Source organism: Megalops cyprinoides, chromosome 24, assembly GCF_013368585.1.
Source record: "Megalops cyprinoides isolate fMegCyp1 chromosome 24, fMegCyp1.pri, whole genome shotgun sequence".
Taxonomy (NCBI): domain Eukaryota; kingdom Metazoa; phylum Chordata; class Actinopteri; order Elopiformes; family Megalopidae; genus Megalops; species Megalops cyprinoides.
In genome coordinates, this window is record NC_050606.1 from 22061408 (window position 1) to 22077835 (window position 16428).

A 16428-nucleotide genomic window follows, 5' to 3' on the forward strand; every position below is an offset into this window, starting at 1 on the left:
CATGCCATTTTTTGTTATGATTTGTTTATATTGTAAATATTTTATGTTGAAAATTATTTATTCATTGAGAGTACTTTTTGTGAAGCACAGTGAGTGACAATCGTGTTTTTTTTTTTAATTAATTTTATTGACAAGAAGATATTGTTAGGCTCTCTCTTATATGGAATAATAACTCCAATTTAAAAATACATGTATCTCTGCCAATGTGGTACTTGCATTTGTTCTTTTTCCCCTCACGGAAAGCTGTTTTGAACATATGATCTGATAAGCATGTGATCTTCCATAACGATTGATACATTCAGTTTTTTATTGCAGCAGGTTAAGCAATCCCATTGGTGTATTATAGAGTATTGGGGCCCTCAAGTAGTTAAGTGGTTAAGCCTTGCCTTGAGTGCAAGCTGATCATCCAGGGTTCAATCCCAGCCATGTCATCAGCAGACAATGACCTGGAGCCCGCAACAACAGAATGAATTGGCTCTGTCCCGCTGGGGATAGGGATTGGCAGATCAGCAGGGGTTGTTCCTTGCCACTCTCAGGCACCCTGCGATTTGTCGGGCTCCTGTGATTTGCTCAGATGATGTCAGTAAAGTAGCACCATAACTGCAGCGCGCTGTGTGACTTGTATTCCAAAAAAATATTGATTCCATCATAGGGTTTGATAAACAGCAAAAAGCTTGAAAAGATCAATTAACATACCTAAATATTCTCTAGCAATATGTCATATGAACACTGTCATGGTCTTACTGTCATGGAAACACTGAGGTATTCAATTGGTGATTTCTCCATGGTAGGTCCCCAAATGCATTTTCAAATGCACTGTTAGCTATATCAATTTTCTTTGGTATATAAACAACTAAAATAAATTTCAATAAAAGCAATCCACACAAAACTATGACGTCTGTGACACAGGCCCCAGATGATGCTGATCAATCAAATTTTGGTCTAATTTGTGTGGTAATGGTAAAATTACAGTACCTAAGCAATTTAAAAATACATCTTTTTCGTATCATGGAAAAGGCAATTCACACATGGGAAAAAACACCTTTCAATTACACACATTCTTCAATACACAAAAAGATGCCAAGAAATAAAACATTGCTGTTTTATGTCTTACAGCTACTTTACAAATGTGTGAAAACACAGTAACGAGGCACTTTCTTTATAACTTGAAGCCACACCTCCACCTTTAAAAATCTCCTCTGTGTATCTTTCTTCATGGTTATTTCCAGCAAAAGTGTCTCAGCCTGCCTTTCTTTCCCTCAAGAATGACAGGTATAGAATACAGGTTTGTTTTATGAAGAACAATATCATGAAGAAAGAATGTAATCCATGCTTCTCGGTGATTGATTTCTGTAGCTTTCCATCAATCCCTTCTGTTTGTAAAGTATAAGTATCTTCACCTCTGAAATTGGCTCCAACATAATGCATTCAGGGTTGAAATATTCCTATATGTAAAATCATTAAAAAACATTCCATGTAAGGAACTGACTGAATCAAAAACAATGCCCAATGTCATTTCATTCTTACAGAGACATGGTTACTCCACAAAACCAGTTAGCAGAGGAAAGAAAGTTAGTCTGTTTGTTCATTCAATTCAATTTTAATTGTAAGTGCACTTTACAGTAAAAAAAAAATCCTCTTAAATAACAGGAGATGGAAAATGATTGAGGAAAAAATCCTTGTGTGTAAAAAATATTATTATAATAATAGAATGTTATATATTATATTTGATGCAGTTAACAAAAATGGTAGCATGACAAAACAGTAAGTTACAATAATGACAACAATAAAACAACAAACTAGTGTAAAACGCGCACGTGTAAGAAAAATGACACGTTAGTTTATGCTGCAATCAAAAAAGCTCTTAAACCTGGACAATAGCAATGGGAGCTGACAGCCTGTGTGGTGATCTGTCACCAGCTACAATTTCTCATTAAACATTATCCACAGTCACCGTGGAAATCATTTCTTTCTGCCACAGAACTGGTGATTGGGATTGTCGTTTCTCAATATCCTCAGAAATACAATGGAAAGACTAATGCCCAGAACCGGTGCTAATGTTATCAGCAGCATCACACAGTGAACTGTTGAGGGAGGGTCTCACCTTTAGCTAAAAAAAAAAAAACATTTAGAGTCCAGTGGTACTGTTTTACCGTAAGTGAACTTATTTTATTGATACGCAGGAAATACTGTTTTATTTTATTTTGCTAAAACTGTGGCAACTGTCAATTACATCTCAGAGTAATTATTCTGAGGTGCCTCACACACACACAACATGGCATTACACGTTTAGTTACATTGCTTAAACGTGCCTGAGAGTATGTTTGTGCCTGTGTGTGAGCGTATATGAATTTGTGCGTGCATGCGTGCGCATGGGCGTGTATGCGAGTGTGCGTACAATCGCTCCATTCACAGGATGACTAAGACAATCACGTTTCACGTGTGTGTCATTCCAGTATCTACAAAAAAGTCTTAGGTCGCTGTATTTTATCAGCAGAGTTAAGAACCAACCACAAAAATAATGATACAGAGGAAGGCTAAGTAAATGGAGACTGCCCGATAAAATTTCTGGTTCATGCCTTTAGATTATTTGCTATGTTTGTTTAGTTGGATAATTTCGATATAAATATTGAAAAGAAATTAAAGCAGCTTTTCAAATACTAAACAATTAGAATGCAACTCAGAGGTTGGGGTATGTAGTTCTGAATTACGCTGCTAGAGGGCAGTACAATATATACAATTGAGTAAAATTAACTCAATCAACTGTATGTACTGTATATAAAGCGCTCTCAGTAAAGCGCACATAACCAGCACAGCATTTTCAATCAAAATACAACTACCTACATCTAAGTATTTAAAGTACTTAGTTTACTTTGGTACTTATTGTAATTATTATTATTTTTTTATAATAATACTACTACTACTGTAATACTACTACTACTACACAACATATTATTTTGGAAATCATTGGTGGTACGAATATCATCCTAAAGTAAGCACTACACATCATAAGCTAAACTCAATCGTACTTGAAGCAATGAAAATGACCATGTCGGTGATATTGTAGCTATTGATTCTCAATTAGTCAAGTGATGTTTTATTAGTGGGTTAATTACACTTATGATGATAGCCGTTACTGTATTCATTATTCGTGAGAAATGATGGAACAGAAGCCGTTGTGGAGCCTGGCCTGCCGCCTGGCGCCTAGCCTGCCTGTATTTCACATCTGGTGCCTTCTGGACTGCGCTCGTCAGTTGAAAAAAGGTCCAGAGATCCCGCTTACCATACTTACAGTTATACACACGCTCTCTTCCAACAGTCAGGGTTGCCAAACAAATGACAATATTCCCCACGCTTTTCCTTTACAAAGTTGAGTCGTGGAGGGTAGATACGGTTGTCGTTTATTTGCAATATTGACAGTACTACAATACTCAGTAATAGTATTTAGTAAAATTATGTCTTCCATCAGCTTCAGTAGAGTATCAAAGTCACATAAATACATCTGGAACCGACAAAAGTGAGCGCTTCACTGTTGTGTGGGTAACAATGATTGATATCTAAATGAACACACCAGTTCCACGTTGTCTTACAATACTGCACACATAAGCTTTGGTTAATAAGAATCCAAAGGAAAAGCTCAAGCCGAGGAGCAACGCTGCAGTAAAGTAAAATCACCGTTTTCAAACAGCAACATCTCCCGGTCTGGTATCCTTACGGAAATTCCCCAAAAAAGAGTTCAAATCCACTAAGCTGGCAACGATGTTAATTAGATACTATGAATGACAATGTACCTAACCACCCACCGCGCACACCCAAAGTCACAACAGTATCCAGGAACCAATGAATTCCCTAAGAGTGCGTTTCTGGAAAAGAGAGGCTCTAACGCAATCCAATAATAGTTGCGACACCAGTGAAGTCCCGCCTACGTTCTAAACGCAACCAACCAACGGTGGGCTCTTCTGAATAATTCATCACTCTGCTTATGGGAGTGACGCAGATATTACAGATAGTCAAGTTTTTTTTTCGTAAAATTGTAGAAAATTCGGTTCATTTTTTTTACCCCGATATTATTTTATTACAATTTTACTGTACATTCTGAGTCATTCAGTCAGTCCCAGATTCAAGCCGGTTCTGTGCTTTCTCCAGGTCTCCGTATGTTGCTAGTATTGGTCGTCTAGCTCGCCAGCCAAGTTGATGTGTCGTTGCTAGCAAAAAAAAAGATGCCGCAGCCGAAATCCCGCAAGATCGCCATCCTGGGGTATAGATCCGTGGGTAAGTACATTTTTGAAATAAAGACTGTGTTGTGACGATGTGATACATGTCCGTTTGACGGGATGATAGGTCTGTGGTGAACCTAGCCGGCGTTGTGCACTGATGGAAGGACTGGGATGAGGCGGGCGAAACCACGGAGAACATAAAACGATAGTAGCTCGCTAAATGTCACTCCCGACTACTCAGATAACCAGGCGAAGCATTCACTCGAGTTCATAGTAGGAGGCGAATTTCTCAATTGGACAGCCAAAAGTCACACGTGCATTTGAATTCAGCTGCCTAGGAAGTGAGAAAAATTGGTGATGGAGCATTACTACCTATCATGTGTACTAGATTCAGAACAGCGGATTGCTGAACTTTTCCTTTTATAATCCGTAGCTTGGCTAGTTAACACCATCTTGCCATGTTAGCCTGATAGCCGCTTTTCTAGCTGTAGCCTATATATATACACACAGTATATAGTGCCCAGCTGCACAATTCCCAATTCATTTTTTCCCGAAGATTTTCAATAAACCGCAGACGCGTTATGTATTTCAGCTGTAGCCAAGTTAGAACACCGAATATATGCCGAGTGCACATACAACTTGGTGCCGTAGTGGAAGCCAAATGGCTAATACAGGCTAGCTGTAGCCTACAGCAGGTATTCCCCTCTACTATGAAGGATTAGAGGGAATGTTGTGCTCGATGCAGTCCGTTGTCGTTTTTAGTGAAACTGAGCGGCGAAGCTGTGGTTTGGTTACAGTTACTTTTTCGGCCGCGGAAAAGAAAACGCATACCTACACCAAAGCCTAATGTCAGTTTGTGTGTCTGATTTAAGAGTAAAGTAGCAATTGCCGCATGGCATGCTCAGCAACATGCCGCAAATTTAAGTTGCTCGCAGGTTGCGTTACACGAGTTTGGCACGCGTCGGAACAGACGCTTGTAGGGCGAAGCGAAGATGTCGAGCGGCGCAGACCATCTACCTTGATTTAATTGTTTGGAAAAAATGCTATATTTAGGCCTACTTAACTTCTTGACAGCGCAGTAAGGTTTTATGCTTTTGTAGCGTTCAACTTTTAAGAGTGCAGGGCTATCCTGACAGTAGCTACCACAGAGCATATCGTGGTAATTGTACCGATCAATAAGATGTCATCAGCTGTCGTCCATTGCCAAAGCAGGTCGGCAGTACACCTAGGAGGTTAACCCATTGCTTCTAAAAATACCATACTTTGTGTCCACTTATGTCAGCAGTACAGTTGGCAGAAATTGTGCGTGAACATGTAGTTTACGGTAGTTTCCCCGCCAAAAACACTAAGCGCTTTTGTAAAAGTGAAGTTGCACTTGTAGGTTTAACGTTCACGTCAGGTTCACTTCACTTTGACCCGATTCTACTTAAGGTACGGGATAAATTTAATTTAAAATGTCGATTATGCTATACGGATGGTGAGGTACATGTAGGCGAGCGGACGCACCAGCGCAGGCACCTGTATGGCACAGATTGCAGGTGTCTGGCACCGACATAAGCGAATGTGCCAAGGCTGCTCCGTCCAAAGCAGCACGGAGGAGAGCATGCCATTACGTCACATCACACAGTAATTAGCTACGGCCCGTTAATGAGGTCAACGTGTTGCGGGTTTCATCAGCTTAGCAGCTGCCAGCTACCGAACTCCATAAATAAAGTCTTAAAACTACACGCACTGCAGCTGACTTGTGTCCGCACAATGCACTACCAGAATGTGCAGCTGTAAAGACGCTTGCGTTCTGGATGTTTTCTTCTTAAATCCTCCGCAGTCTATACTGAATCTTCAGATGGTAAGACGTCCCCTCGGGAAGTAAAGCACGTGCTTGTTGAAACTATCGTACAGTATGTCCTTTCGGAAGAGAACAGGAAGTTCTTTTTCCACTGGTCCCAAGTATCTTTCGGCTGGTAGGTCATCTGGGCAGCGACGGCCCGGCATCTGGAGGCCTGTTTTCGGGGCCGTTACGAATAGGCGGCGCATTGTTCCCCGTCTCAGTGGCTGTAGATACAAATGATAGCAGTGCTGAAGTTGCAAGCACGCATTAAAGCAGTAAAACCTCACTTGAAAGGAAACCGGGTTAGATAACAGCTGACTGCAAGCTTTGAAAAGGGAATTCAGACAGCAAGGTTGTAAAGGGAGCTCTGGGTATCTGCACTGTATTAGATGTACTTACCTTAACCCCCCATCCCCCCCCCCCCCCATTAGTCAAGCAATGGCTGAAAGCGATGTGACATTGTGTTGCCATGGTCTTGTAAGCTGGGGAAGTGTACATCATCTTGATGTGAGAAGCATTGACATTAATGACATTATATCTTACTGTAAATCTGCTGTTCCCAGGGCAGATCCATTCAGTAGCATTGATTGATCTATCCACAGGCTTAACTAGATGTCATAGTCGTATTCATTAGTTGATGTGATCACAGTCTTGATTAAAAATCTAATGGTAGGACATTTTATGGATGTCTGCTGCCAGGTCAGTGAGTTAATGGGCACATAAAAATCACATTGTTAACTGTATATGTTAGTTAGAATAATGTACCCCTCCTCCTGGCATACACACACATACACACACTGTAAATGTCATTTCATTCTTAATTGTAACAACAAACCATGGTAAATGATACAGGAGTAGATTTGTTAGAAATTCCTTGAGATCACGTTGGCCAATGGGTAATGGTCATTATTGAGTTCACACACTATTAATGTCCTGTTTTTTTGCTCATACAAATCACATCGGCAGTGTCTTGGTCTCATAGGAGTTTAACTTGTTGTGCCTTCAGCTCTGTCTTGGGTTTCCACTGCACGGAGGTGACAGGTCTGAATGAGAGTCTCAGCTGTTTGAATGCATTGAGAGGTGTTCCCTTTTGTGGTCATTGTTAATGCAGGCGATCTGTTTAACTTTGCTCTGAGTTTTAGTGGTCTGCAGTGACCAACAAAGCCTTTCCATTTTGTAACTGGTCATTGATATGTAGCTGATATATAGTCATGTTGATATGTTGTTATTTTACCTTCTTCTTTAACCCACCAGAATAGTGATTGGTTTTAGCCTGGGCTCATAGTCAGCTGTAGGTGGTTGGGGCAGACGTTATTAATTCATTGAGAGAAAAGCAACAGAAAAACAGTACTCCAAAGTTCCTCACAGTCGCCATGTTTCTCAGCACTGTGGAGCTTTGCATCGATCAAATTCTCAAGTGAGAGGAGGATAAGTCAACTTTCCATTTTGAAGTTGGACCAGTGAAAACTTTTGAAACCTGTTACTGACACTGAACGCAGCCTAAAAGTATGCACTGTAAAGGGGAGTCCTACAAATGGGAAATTGTCTGTTGGGGTCAGGGATGCAGACTTTTAATTAGAGCAGCGTTTCTCAAACCTCTCCTGGAGTACCACTTGTCATGCATTTTTTAGATCTCTCCCTGCTCCAACACAGCTGATTCAAATGATCAACTCGTTATGAACTTCTGAAGCTGCCTAATAACAAACTGATCATTTGAATCAGCTGTGTTGGAGCAGGGAGAGATCTAAAAAATGCAGGACAAGTGGCCCTCCAGGAGAGGTTTGAGAAACGCTGAATTAGAGGGTTGCATGTTTGAATCTCCCATGCTGTTGCACTTCAGCAGTATACTTAAACTGACCTGCTTTCATAAAATAGCCCTGGTATGGATGGGTAATGAGTAACATCTAAGCTGTATGTTTTGACCCTGAATAACACCATCTGCTCAGCCATTGAGTATTGTTAGTTTATGGTCTGTCATCAGGCCTAATGATTGAAATATTACGGAACTACATGGGCACCTACGGCTGTACGCACAGATTTGTGAGTGCTCCACGAGAGAGAGAGATGTGTATGTGTGTGTTTGTCATGTCAATAAAGCTCTTTGGAACTGAAATTTGCAATTGAAAATTGAGAGAGACACATTAAAAAGGAGGAGACAGACCACTCGTTGAAATATAAATGGCGGTTGCATTAAGGGAACTCCCGTTTTTACACCAAATGGCCAATCGCTTTGTTGGTAAAGGCGTAACCTGGAAAAAGGCAGGCCTCATATTCTTAAGTACGCAGCACACAAACAGGGCAAATCTATCAATGAGTAGGCTAATATTAGGTACCAAGCTAGCATCCTATATAATGTCCCTGTTGGAGATCGGCGCATTATTGCGCCAGCTTTTCCACCAAATATTACATGTAAAAGATGACACAATTGTGACTGACGGAATTAAAGTATAGACCATTTTTGGATTTAAACATTTATTAATTAGTAATTCTAGTAATTATTAATTTAATTATTTGGCATTTATTGTGCTTTTTTCAAAATTTCTATTGAAGCAGAAATTAGCTTGCTAACTAGGTGTATCAATTAGCTAGCTAGCTTGCAAGCTAAAGTTAGCTTGTTAGTCATCTGCAGCTAGCTCTCGGCACACTCAAAAAGTAGCTATAAAACAAACAACAAACTGTGATACACCGACTTTATTAAGTACCAGGCATGACATGGTGACCACCTTTGAATGTTTACTGATAGTCACAGATCATGTAGCTACAAGTCCACTTCATACTTCGGGACATTCTAAAACACTTAACGTGAAAAGGCTTAATGTGGCTTAATGTTCCAAAACTGCGATCAATGATCACCAAATTTCTCTCGAACATCTCTTGTCAGAAACACTTCCACCTGTCAAAAAAAATCAAAACCAAAAACCTATGAGTATAGACGATATCATACATTAAGCACTTTCCTCTTCATTGACGCCCATTATAAGGAAAAGGTTTAACATAAGATAACGACCATATTCCTTGGATTTCGGGTTTTTGATATGTGAAAGTGTTTATGACAAGTGTTTATATTAAACCCATGGGGTCGTCGTATTGGTTCTTGAACGTGTTCATGATCAGAAACGTGCTAGAGAATTAGTCCTGATACGTCGCTGTTTTGGTCCATAATGCTATGTTAAGCTTTTCCTTATAATGGGGGTCAATGGAGAAGAAACGGCTTTATGCAAGATAGTTACCCCTTTTAGTGAATTTCAGTTTTTTTTTTTGATAGGAGGTAGTGTTTATGACATGTGAGATGTCAGATAAATTTGGTGATCATTGATCGCTGTTTTGGGACATTAAGCCACGTCAAGCTTTTTCCTTATAATGGGTGTCAACGGAGAGGAAAACGCTTAAGGTGAGATAATGACCATACTCCTAGGATTTCGGTTTTGATTTTTTGACAGGAGGAAGTATTTCTGACAAGAGATGTCCGAGAGAAATTTGGTGATCATTGATCGCAGTTTTGGAACATTAAGCCACATTAAGTGTTTTAGGATGTCCCCGTATTTCTCCTCTAGCTAAACGCTCATCAGTTAAGATATGTGATCAGTGTCTGGTCTGTGAGGAAGTGCTCAAACATTTCGATGCGACCGGGAGAAGGAGAGTAAACTTCAAACAGGTAGGCCAGATTTAATTATTCATTAATCAGTCAGTGGCGTTTCCCTCTCTCAGTTGTCTGTCGCTGTGTACGTGCGTGTACGTGCGTGCGCGTGCGTGGTCAGGTTTCTGTGCGTACCCTAAAATGAAATTTTGCAGGCGCCCCTGGGGAACTATATCGATGTTATTGTGAATATGTCACAATGCAGAGATGTGTCAGGGTATAGAAGAATGTCAATATTATCGACACAGTAAAACAGCAGTTGTCCTGCATTTTAACCTCTGTCTGGGGTCATTTGGTTAGATTGCATAAAGGAAACAAAAGCCCTTAAGCTCACTCCATATTTATATTTTTCGCCATATTTGTGTTTTGTCTTCACTCATTCATCACCCTGAAAATGTAAATCATTTAAGAATGAAATTGTTGCCTTATAGCAATGAGCTGATATCTTTCAGGGTTTTGTTTGCATCCCCTGTATGAACAACATAACAAAGTAACAGAATTTAGGTGTGCCCTGAAAATGTGAACTGTTTTCTGTAAATGAAGTGGTTTAAGCTAATCTTTGAAGTCTTAAGGCCAGTCTTAATAAGGAGTGGTGACTGGTTTAACACAGTGAAACCTCACTTTCTACAGTGTAATTATTTCCATATTCGGTACAAATTTATGCAATAGCTATTTCCTGTGTGGTAACCTGATTTTTAAGCGAAATGGGAAATATGCAAAAGAGGCATCTGGGATTCACCTGACAGAGAAGACATTGTGGTATGTTACCATGTGATAAGGACACGGCTTATTGAAATGATTTGAACAGAATCTTTCAGGCCAGCTCCCAAAGCCTGTCATTTCAGTTTGAAATGAATGTGAGGATTCGAATGAATTTTTACCGCCAATAATGCTAATTTCAATCTGCTTTGGAACCTGAGCTAAATGAAGGCAGCGCTTCAGGCCAGAGGAAATCAGGTCCCTGCGTGGGTTGGCTCCCCTTAACTTTTGAACAAGCACTTATGTGAGCACCGTTGTGAATTTGGGATGGACGTGTTGGCTCCCTGAATTATTGATGCATGCTTCCATTTGAAGTAATCGATACAGAAATGTTGATGAAGACCTCAGCCTGGCCTCAGTGAAGTCAGGAGAGAACACTCAGTTCTGTGGAGTTGAAAGGCAAAACTAAACCACAAAAAGAACCCAGTGCCCTGAGACTCTGACATACTTACATTGACTTTAAAAAAGACAGGTGGCTACCTAGTTGGTAGTTTTCATTACCATTTATCATGTCAGCCCGCAGGATTTATTTTATTTGATTTTTTTCTGAAAAAATTATACAAACGTGAAAACGGCAGTGTTTAGTTAGACATATAGTACAGTGCGGTACAATAGAAAGTATGCACTAGAAATAAAGGGCTCTCTGAAAGCTCACTTGCATGCTTAAATCCTGCGACCAAACACTTCCCCAGAGTTTTACTCTCTCCTTGAAACTGAGCCATTGGACTGTAAAGCAGGTCTAGGCTAGACCGAAGCGCAAGGGGAGCGGCAACGCAAAAGCTGCTGACGTAGGACTTCTCCGGAGAAGTTCTTGAGCTCAATGAAAGTTTTAAGAGCATGATGTTACGTAAAAGGCCGGCCAGAGATGTCTTTGGGGGACTCGACGGGTAGCAATGATGGGCGGTGCTGTCCTAGCGCTGTTCGGGAGCTCGAGTCGGGGACGGAGGAGAGAAAGGAAAGCGTTGTAAAGGAAAGCGTGGGGAGAGGTAGTGGAAGAGACAGTGCTGTTGGTGAAGCCGGGGGGGGGGGGGGGGAGCGCGGGCAGAGAGAGGCGATGGGAGGACAGAGCCACGGAGACGGCGGTGCTCCTAGACAGCGCCTTTGAAGTGGATGCGGGGCGGCAAGCTTTCGCCGGGAATCGTTCATTCATGATTTTTTCAAAAGGGTTTTAACAGCTCGCTCACGGTAGTATAGCCAGAGGGAACACACTGAAGCTCTGTAAACACTGCTTCTAATACACACCGCCTACAAAATATGAAGAACATGCAGACACCTTCACAAAATGTGATTGCTCATATATACAGTCAGCCTATCTAAGGACCATATTTTACATGTATGTGCTATGTATATGTATACATAGTATATTGGATGTGTTAGAATATCAGTTATCTCTTTAATAAATGCGTTCCTTGGACATATTGTCGAATGTATTTTTTCAACAGCCATACATTGTATAGCGTGCAGTATGTGTAAAATTACACATATGAAATTAGAAATGTGTAAATAGACTTTGGATGCAAAACTTTTAGTTCCTAACAAGAGATGTTCGTATGAAGTGTTTCCAGGACGTTCCAGGCAGACCTCACATTGAGCACTACAGCAGATCTGTCAGAAGCACCCACACAACCTGTGGCATGCCTTTATGGTGGTACCAAGGGAGGATTTGTGGTCGCAATTCACCTCAAGCCATGAATGCACATGGATTTTGCATTGTAAATATGTGCCTGGTGGCTTAGGTGCGATCCTGCAAAAAAAATGGATGATTTCCAAAGGAGGATGTAATTAGGCGAAGTCATAAGGTAATTTATTAAGCTGCTTGTGCAGCTTTGTGCTTTACAATTCCTGCATGATTTTCAGGTGCAGAAAGAGGTATTCATACTGCAGTACCTTTCAGCCCAATGCGGAAGGAGCAATTAACCCCTGACATGCCGATGGATCAGATGAAATGTGGCAGGCCCATGCATGGCACATGGCTATATGAACTGTATATGGAGAGGAGAGTTAATTTATGATTAGCCTTTTTAAGGAACCTTATGCAATTGCAACAGCTCAGTGAGGTGTGTCTGAGTCAGTTTAGTTTAACTTTTGTCCACCCAGATGCATTCGCAGAGGACAACTATAGCTTCCAGATACCTGGCTGTCTGTGGACTGCGCAGATGTGCGCAGACGTGTGCAGTGACCATGGACGCAGCCCTCACTGCTGTGCGCTGTTTTCAGCCCCTCCCCAGCTTGCGTCCGGTCACCTGGCTGGTCACAGCGGCGCTTCCTGCATTTTCATTACTAATCCTGTCTGGAATGCACAGTGATGTCATCGGGGATTTCCCAGGAACTTAAGAGGGCCCGATGGCTGGATTAGGGATTCGAATTCCTGTATGCATCCTTTGTTGTGCACGGCATGCTGGGATGTAGACACACTCTGTGTAACTGGTGCCTGGTCGTTCCCTCACAAAACCAAACCAGCTCACAACACAATCCAAATTGCGCTGCAAATTCACATAAAGAATTTTTCTATTTAGTGTGTTTGGTAAGAATTGTGGGCAGTGTTTTAAATAAACCGATTGGCTGGCACAAAAAATAAACTCGACATTGGAGATGCAGGGTGGGGCTGTGGAAGGGTAGATTGTATTATTAAGAACAGACATTTCTGATTGGTTAACCAATTTCATTAGCCACAGCATAAAGTTGAGTGTTGAGGACCCTCTTGCATGCTACAGCTATGGGACATTGGCCAGTGTTGCCTTTCTTGACACCTATTGCATGTTAAATATACATTTGTATTACACTTAAGTGAGGCCTAATTTTACCCTGTATTTCATACATACGTTTTTTAACCCATGAGGTCTTTGGAAGCTTTGAAGGCCTCCCATCAATCGGTTCATCACAGGGATATTATATAGTCTCAATTAAATTCATCATGCACAGTATTGATATGAAACATGTTAAAAATCCAATCTTAGTGGCAATTAAAGTAGCAAATGCTTTCATTTAAGCCATGTATACCATTTCCCAGGGAATGCTGTTCACTGAATTTATATGGAGTAATTCCATTGAACAGTTTTATGCGTTTGGTGTCTGACATTTTCTATAAAGGTTTTGTTATCTCTGATGCTGTCTGCAGATGTGACATTTTCCCTAGGGTCATGAAGCATAATCATGGACTACATAACAATATGATTTTTTCATGTCGATGACATTTTAGAATTACTTTAATTCATTCAAACAGTTTTCCTTAAATTGACTGAACGCTGAACATAACTTTCTTTAGCATCTTTCTAAAGTATTTCAAACATTTATTGAATTTTCAGACTTAATTCTGTGAAGCTAATTTTTGCAATTTTCATTTAGATTAACTGTACAGAGGCATTTTGTCTGTTTCTAAGAGCTGTTTGATAGTTGTATTTACCTGGTATCCAAATCACTTCCTGTTTGAATAACTCTCATCTTGGGGTCCAGTGGTGATCTTTGATAGCATTAATGTGTTGAAACCCTGACCGTTCATGTACAGACATGCACCAGCATTTGCAGGATACACTGCCTGTGTCCCTTACATTCAATTATACTGTAGTTTTTTTTACTGGGCCAACAGGAAGTGGGTCTTAAGCAGGGTGTCCATTATTTTCTCTCCGGGGTCAGATAACCAGTCCTGCTGTTTCAATAAAACATTGAGCATTCATTCCTTAGGGGTCTTTCCTACATTTTGATAAAAAGTCTAAATCTAAATCTAACATGTAAAAACATCATACAGGTGAAACGGCTAATCAACTTTGCCTTTGAGGATTATCTGCAATGATTTTGCAGGGATGATAGACAGCAACATTATGAACGGTGAAGGAAATGAACTTGTAACCAGGTCACTGCAGTTTCTCATCCAGGATTGAGCTGGAGAATATGTGTAAATGGATGCAGTGTGTGAATCAGCTTGGATGAGGACATCTACCAAGCAAATCGATACATGATTATATCAGAGCTGCCTGGCCTGTTCAGCATGCCATAATGTCATTGTGCAATAGCCACGCTCATTTTAAATTGACAGATAATTGTGGTCAGATTGACTTCACATTACATGCAAAAGGAAGACAAGAGATTGGGAATATTTTTTCTGGGGTCACAGCAACAAGATTTAAATGCTTGTTTTGCTTGCCTGTTGCTCACTAGAGTGGGATGTAAATATATCCAGTGTTCACGCATGTGTGTTTCATACCAGTATTCACAAGAGTGTGGTGAAAATTTATTCCATTGTTATCCAGAGTGCAATTTAAAGTTATTCTAATGTTCACCAGAGTATCATGGATCCTGACCCCATTGTTGATTAGACTGAGCTGTAATTTCCACTTTAATTGACAGTCAGTCAGGCTCTTATTAATCAATCCACTGAGAAAGGACGGACCAGCCCTCTCTCAGCACATTTTATGAATAGTTCAGAGACTTTTGGATCATAGCCAGGACCACATTGATCACCCATGTCCTGGTTTGTTTCAGGTTGGAACCATTAAATGCTGCATTCTAAAAATAAATACAAAAAAGCAGTACACTTCTGGAAGGAAAGACTAATATAACACACACATAAGGGACTCAGCTAGGCTGCAATATTTAGTCTATAAATCATTTTACTTAGATGAAAGGTGGGGACTGGTCAGCAGACAGCAGGATTACATACACACCAGCTGGTTGTTTAAGGTATTCCAGTGGAAGAGTCAGTGAGGGTCTGTCCGCAGACAGTCTCTCACCTGCAGCTAACATTGAGTCTACATGGGGCAGCAGTGTGATGATAGTGGTAGAAAGCAGAACTTGTAATTGAAAGGTGGCTGGTTCAATTCCCCACTGGGACACGCTGCTGTCATACCATTGGACAATATACACAACCCACAATTGCCTCAGTACATCTCCAGCTATATAAACGAGACCATCTGCTAAATGCTAATAATGTAATGTAATGCTGAGTCAGGAATGATGGTTGTTAACAGTGGGACACACTGCAGTGACTACAGGTGATGGGCGGCCACCAACAGTGACTGACCGACTGTTTAGGACGTGTCCTGAAGTTTAAATGTTAACCATGTGATGCACACTTGTGAGTCAACCATGGGCAGAGCATTTGAGATCACATTACTGGTGAAAGAAGAGGTTATTTATTTATGTGACATGTTGGCAAACAGGATGACAAAGATGAAGACCCAGGGCATCGCAGACAGTAATGTGCTATTGTTTGACCAGTAATAGATATTTATTGATTTATTTCTTTAGCTCATTTTCCATGTTTAATATTAGCATTATAATATGAAAGAATCTGTTAAGTCTCTCTCATTATGTTGTATGTCATTATGCTTCTTTCTCATTGTTGCAGTCGAGCACAGTGCTTTACGTAATGGAGCTGGAATATAGCAGAGATTGTTAAAGCTTCCCTATGTATGTAACAGCATGTCCACTGGGTTCTGACTGGAGGAACGAAGATCACATCTGCAAACAGCGAGTGCCGTGGAAAACCTCTGGTTGTTATAGTAACGGACTGCAGGACCTCACGGGGGGGACGTTGTATCTTTGCCTCTAAGCCTTCCTCACAGCCTCATAGTGTAGCTGCAACAAAGATGTTCCCATCAAAAGGACACCACGACACATTAAGTCATGATGCTACCACCATTCAACTCAGAAATGAGCAAATCCGTCTTATAATTTACCTTGCATTTAATGACTCTGCTCTGTCTAGTAGACATTGCTGTAAAACCTAATCCTACAGTACAATATGGTGTATGGTAAGGACCACGGCTCGTAACCTAGAGGTTGCTGGCTCAATTTCCTGCTGTAGCAATGCTCTTGTACCCTCCCTGTAGCAGATTGCTTCTATAAAAGAATATTTACAAAGTAAGCGCTCTCATATGTTCAGTGAGCCCAAGATTAAAGATGTGTCCATGTGTTGTAACTAGTCTCCCCTCAGGTTAATTGCTATCCTGGAGAAAGTAACTTGGCTGTGCTTCCTAAGAACAATCAAA

At 40.8% G+C, this 16428-nt stretch overlaps 1 protein-coding gene across 1 annotated transcript in view; it reads left to right on the forward strand.

Annotated features, from left to right (window-relative positions):
- The first annotated feature begins 3984 nt into the window (after positions 1-3984).
- LOC118770835 (GTP-binding protein Rheb-like) overlaps positions 3985-16428 on the forward strand; it is a 45205-nt gene continuing 32761 nt past the window's right edge. The window contains exon 1 of the mRNA XM_036518563.1: positions 3985-4272. Within this exon, the coding sequence (XP_036374456.1) occupies positions 4221-4272 (52 nt within the window). The 5' untranslated portion in view covers positions 3985-4220. The remainder of the gene's footprint in view (positions 4273-16428) is intronic.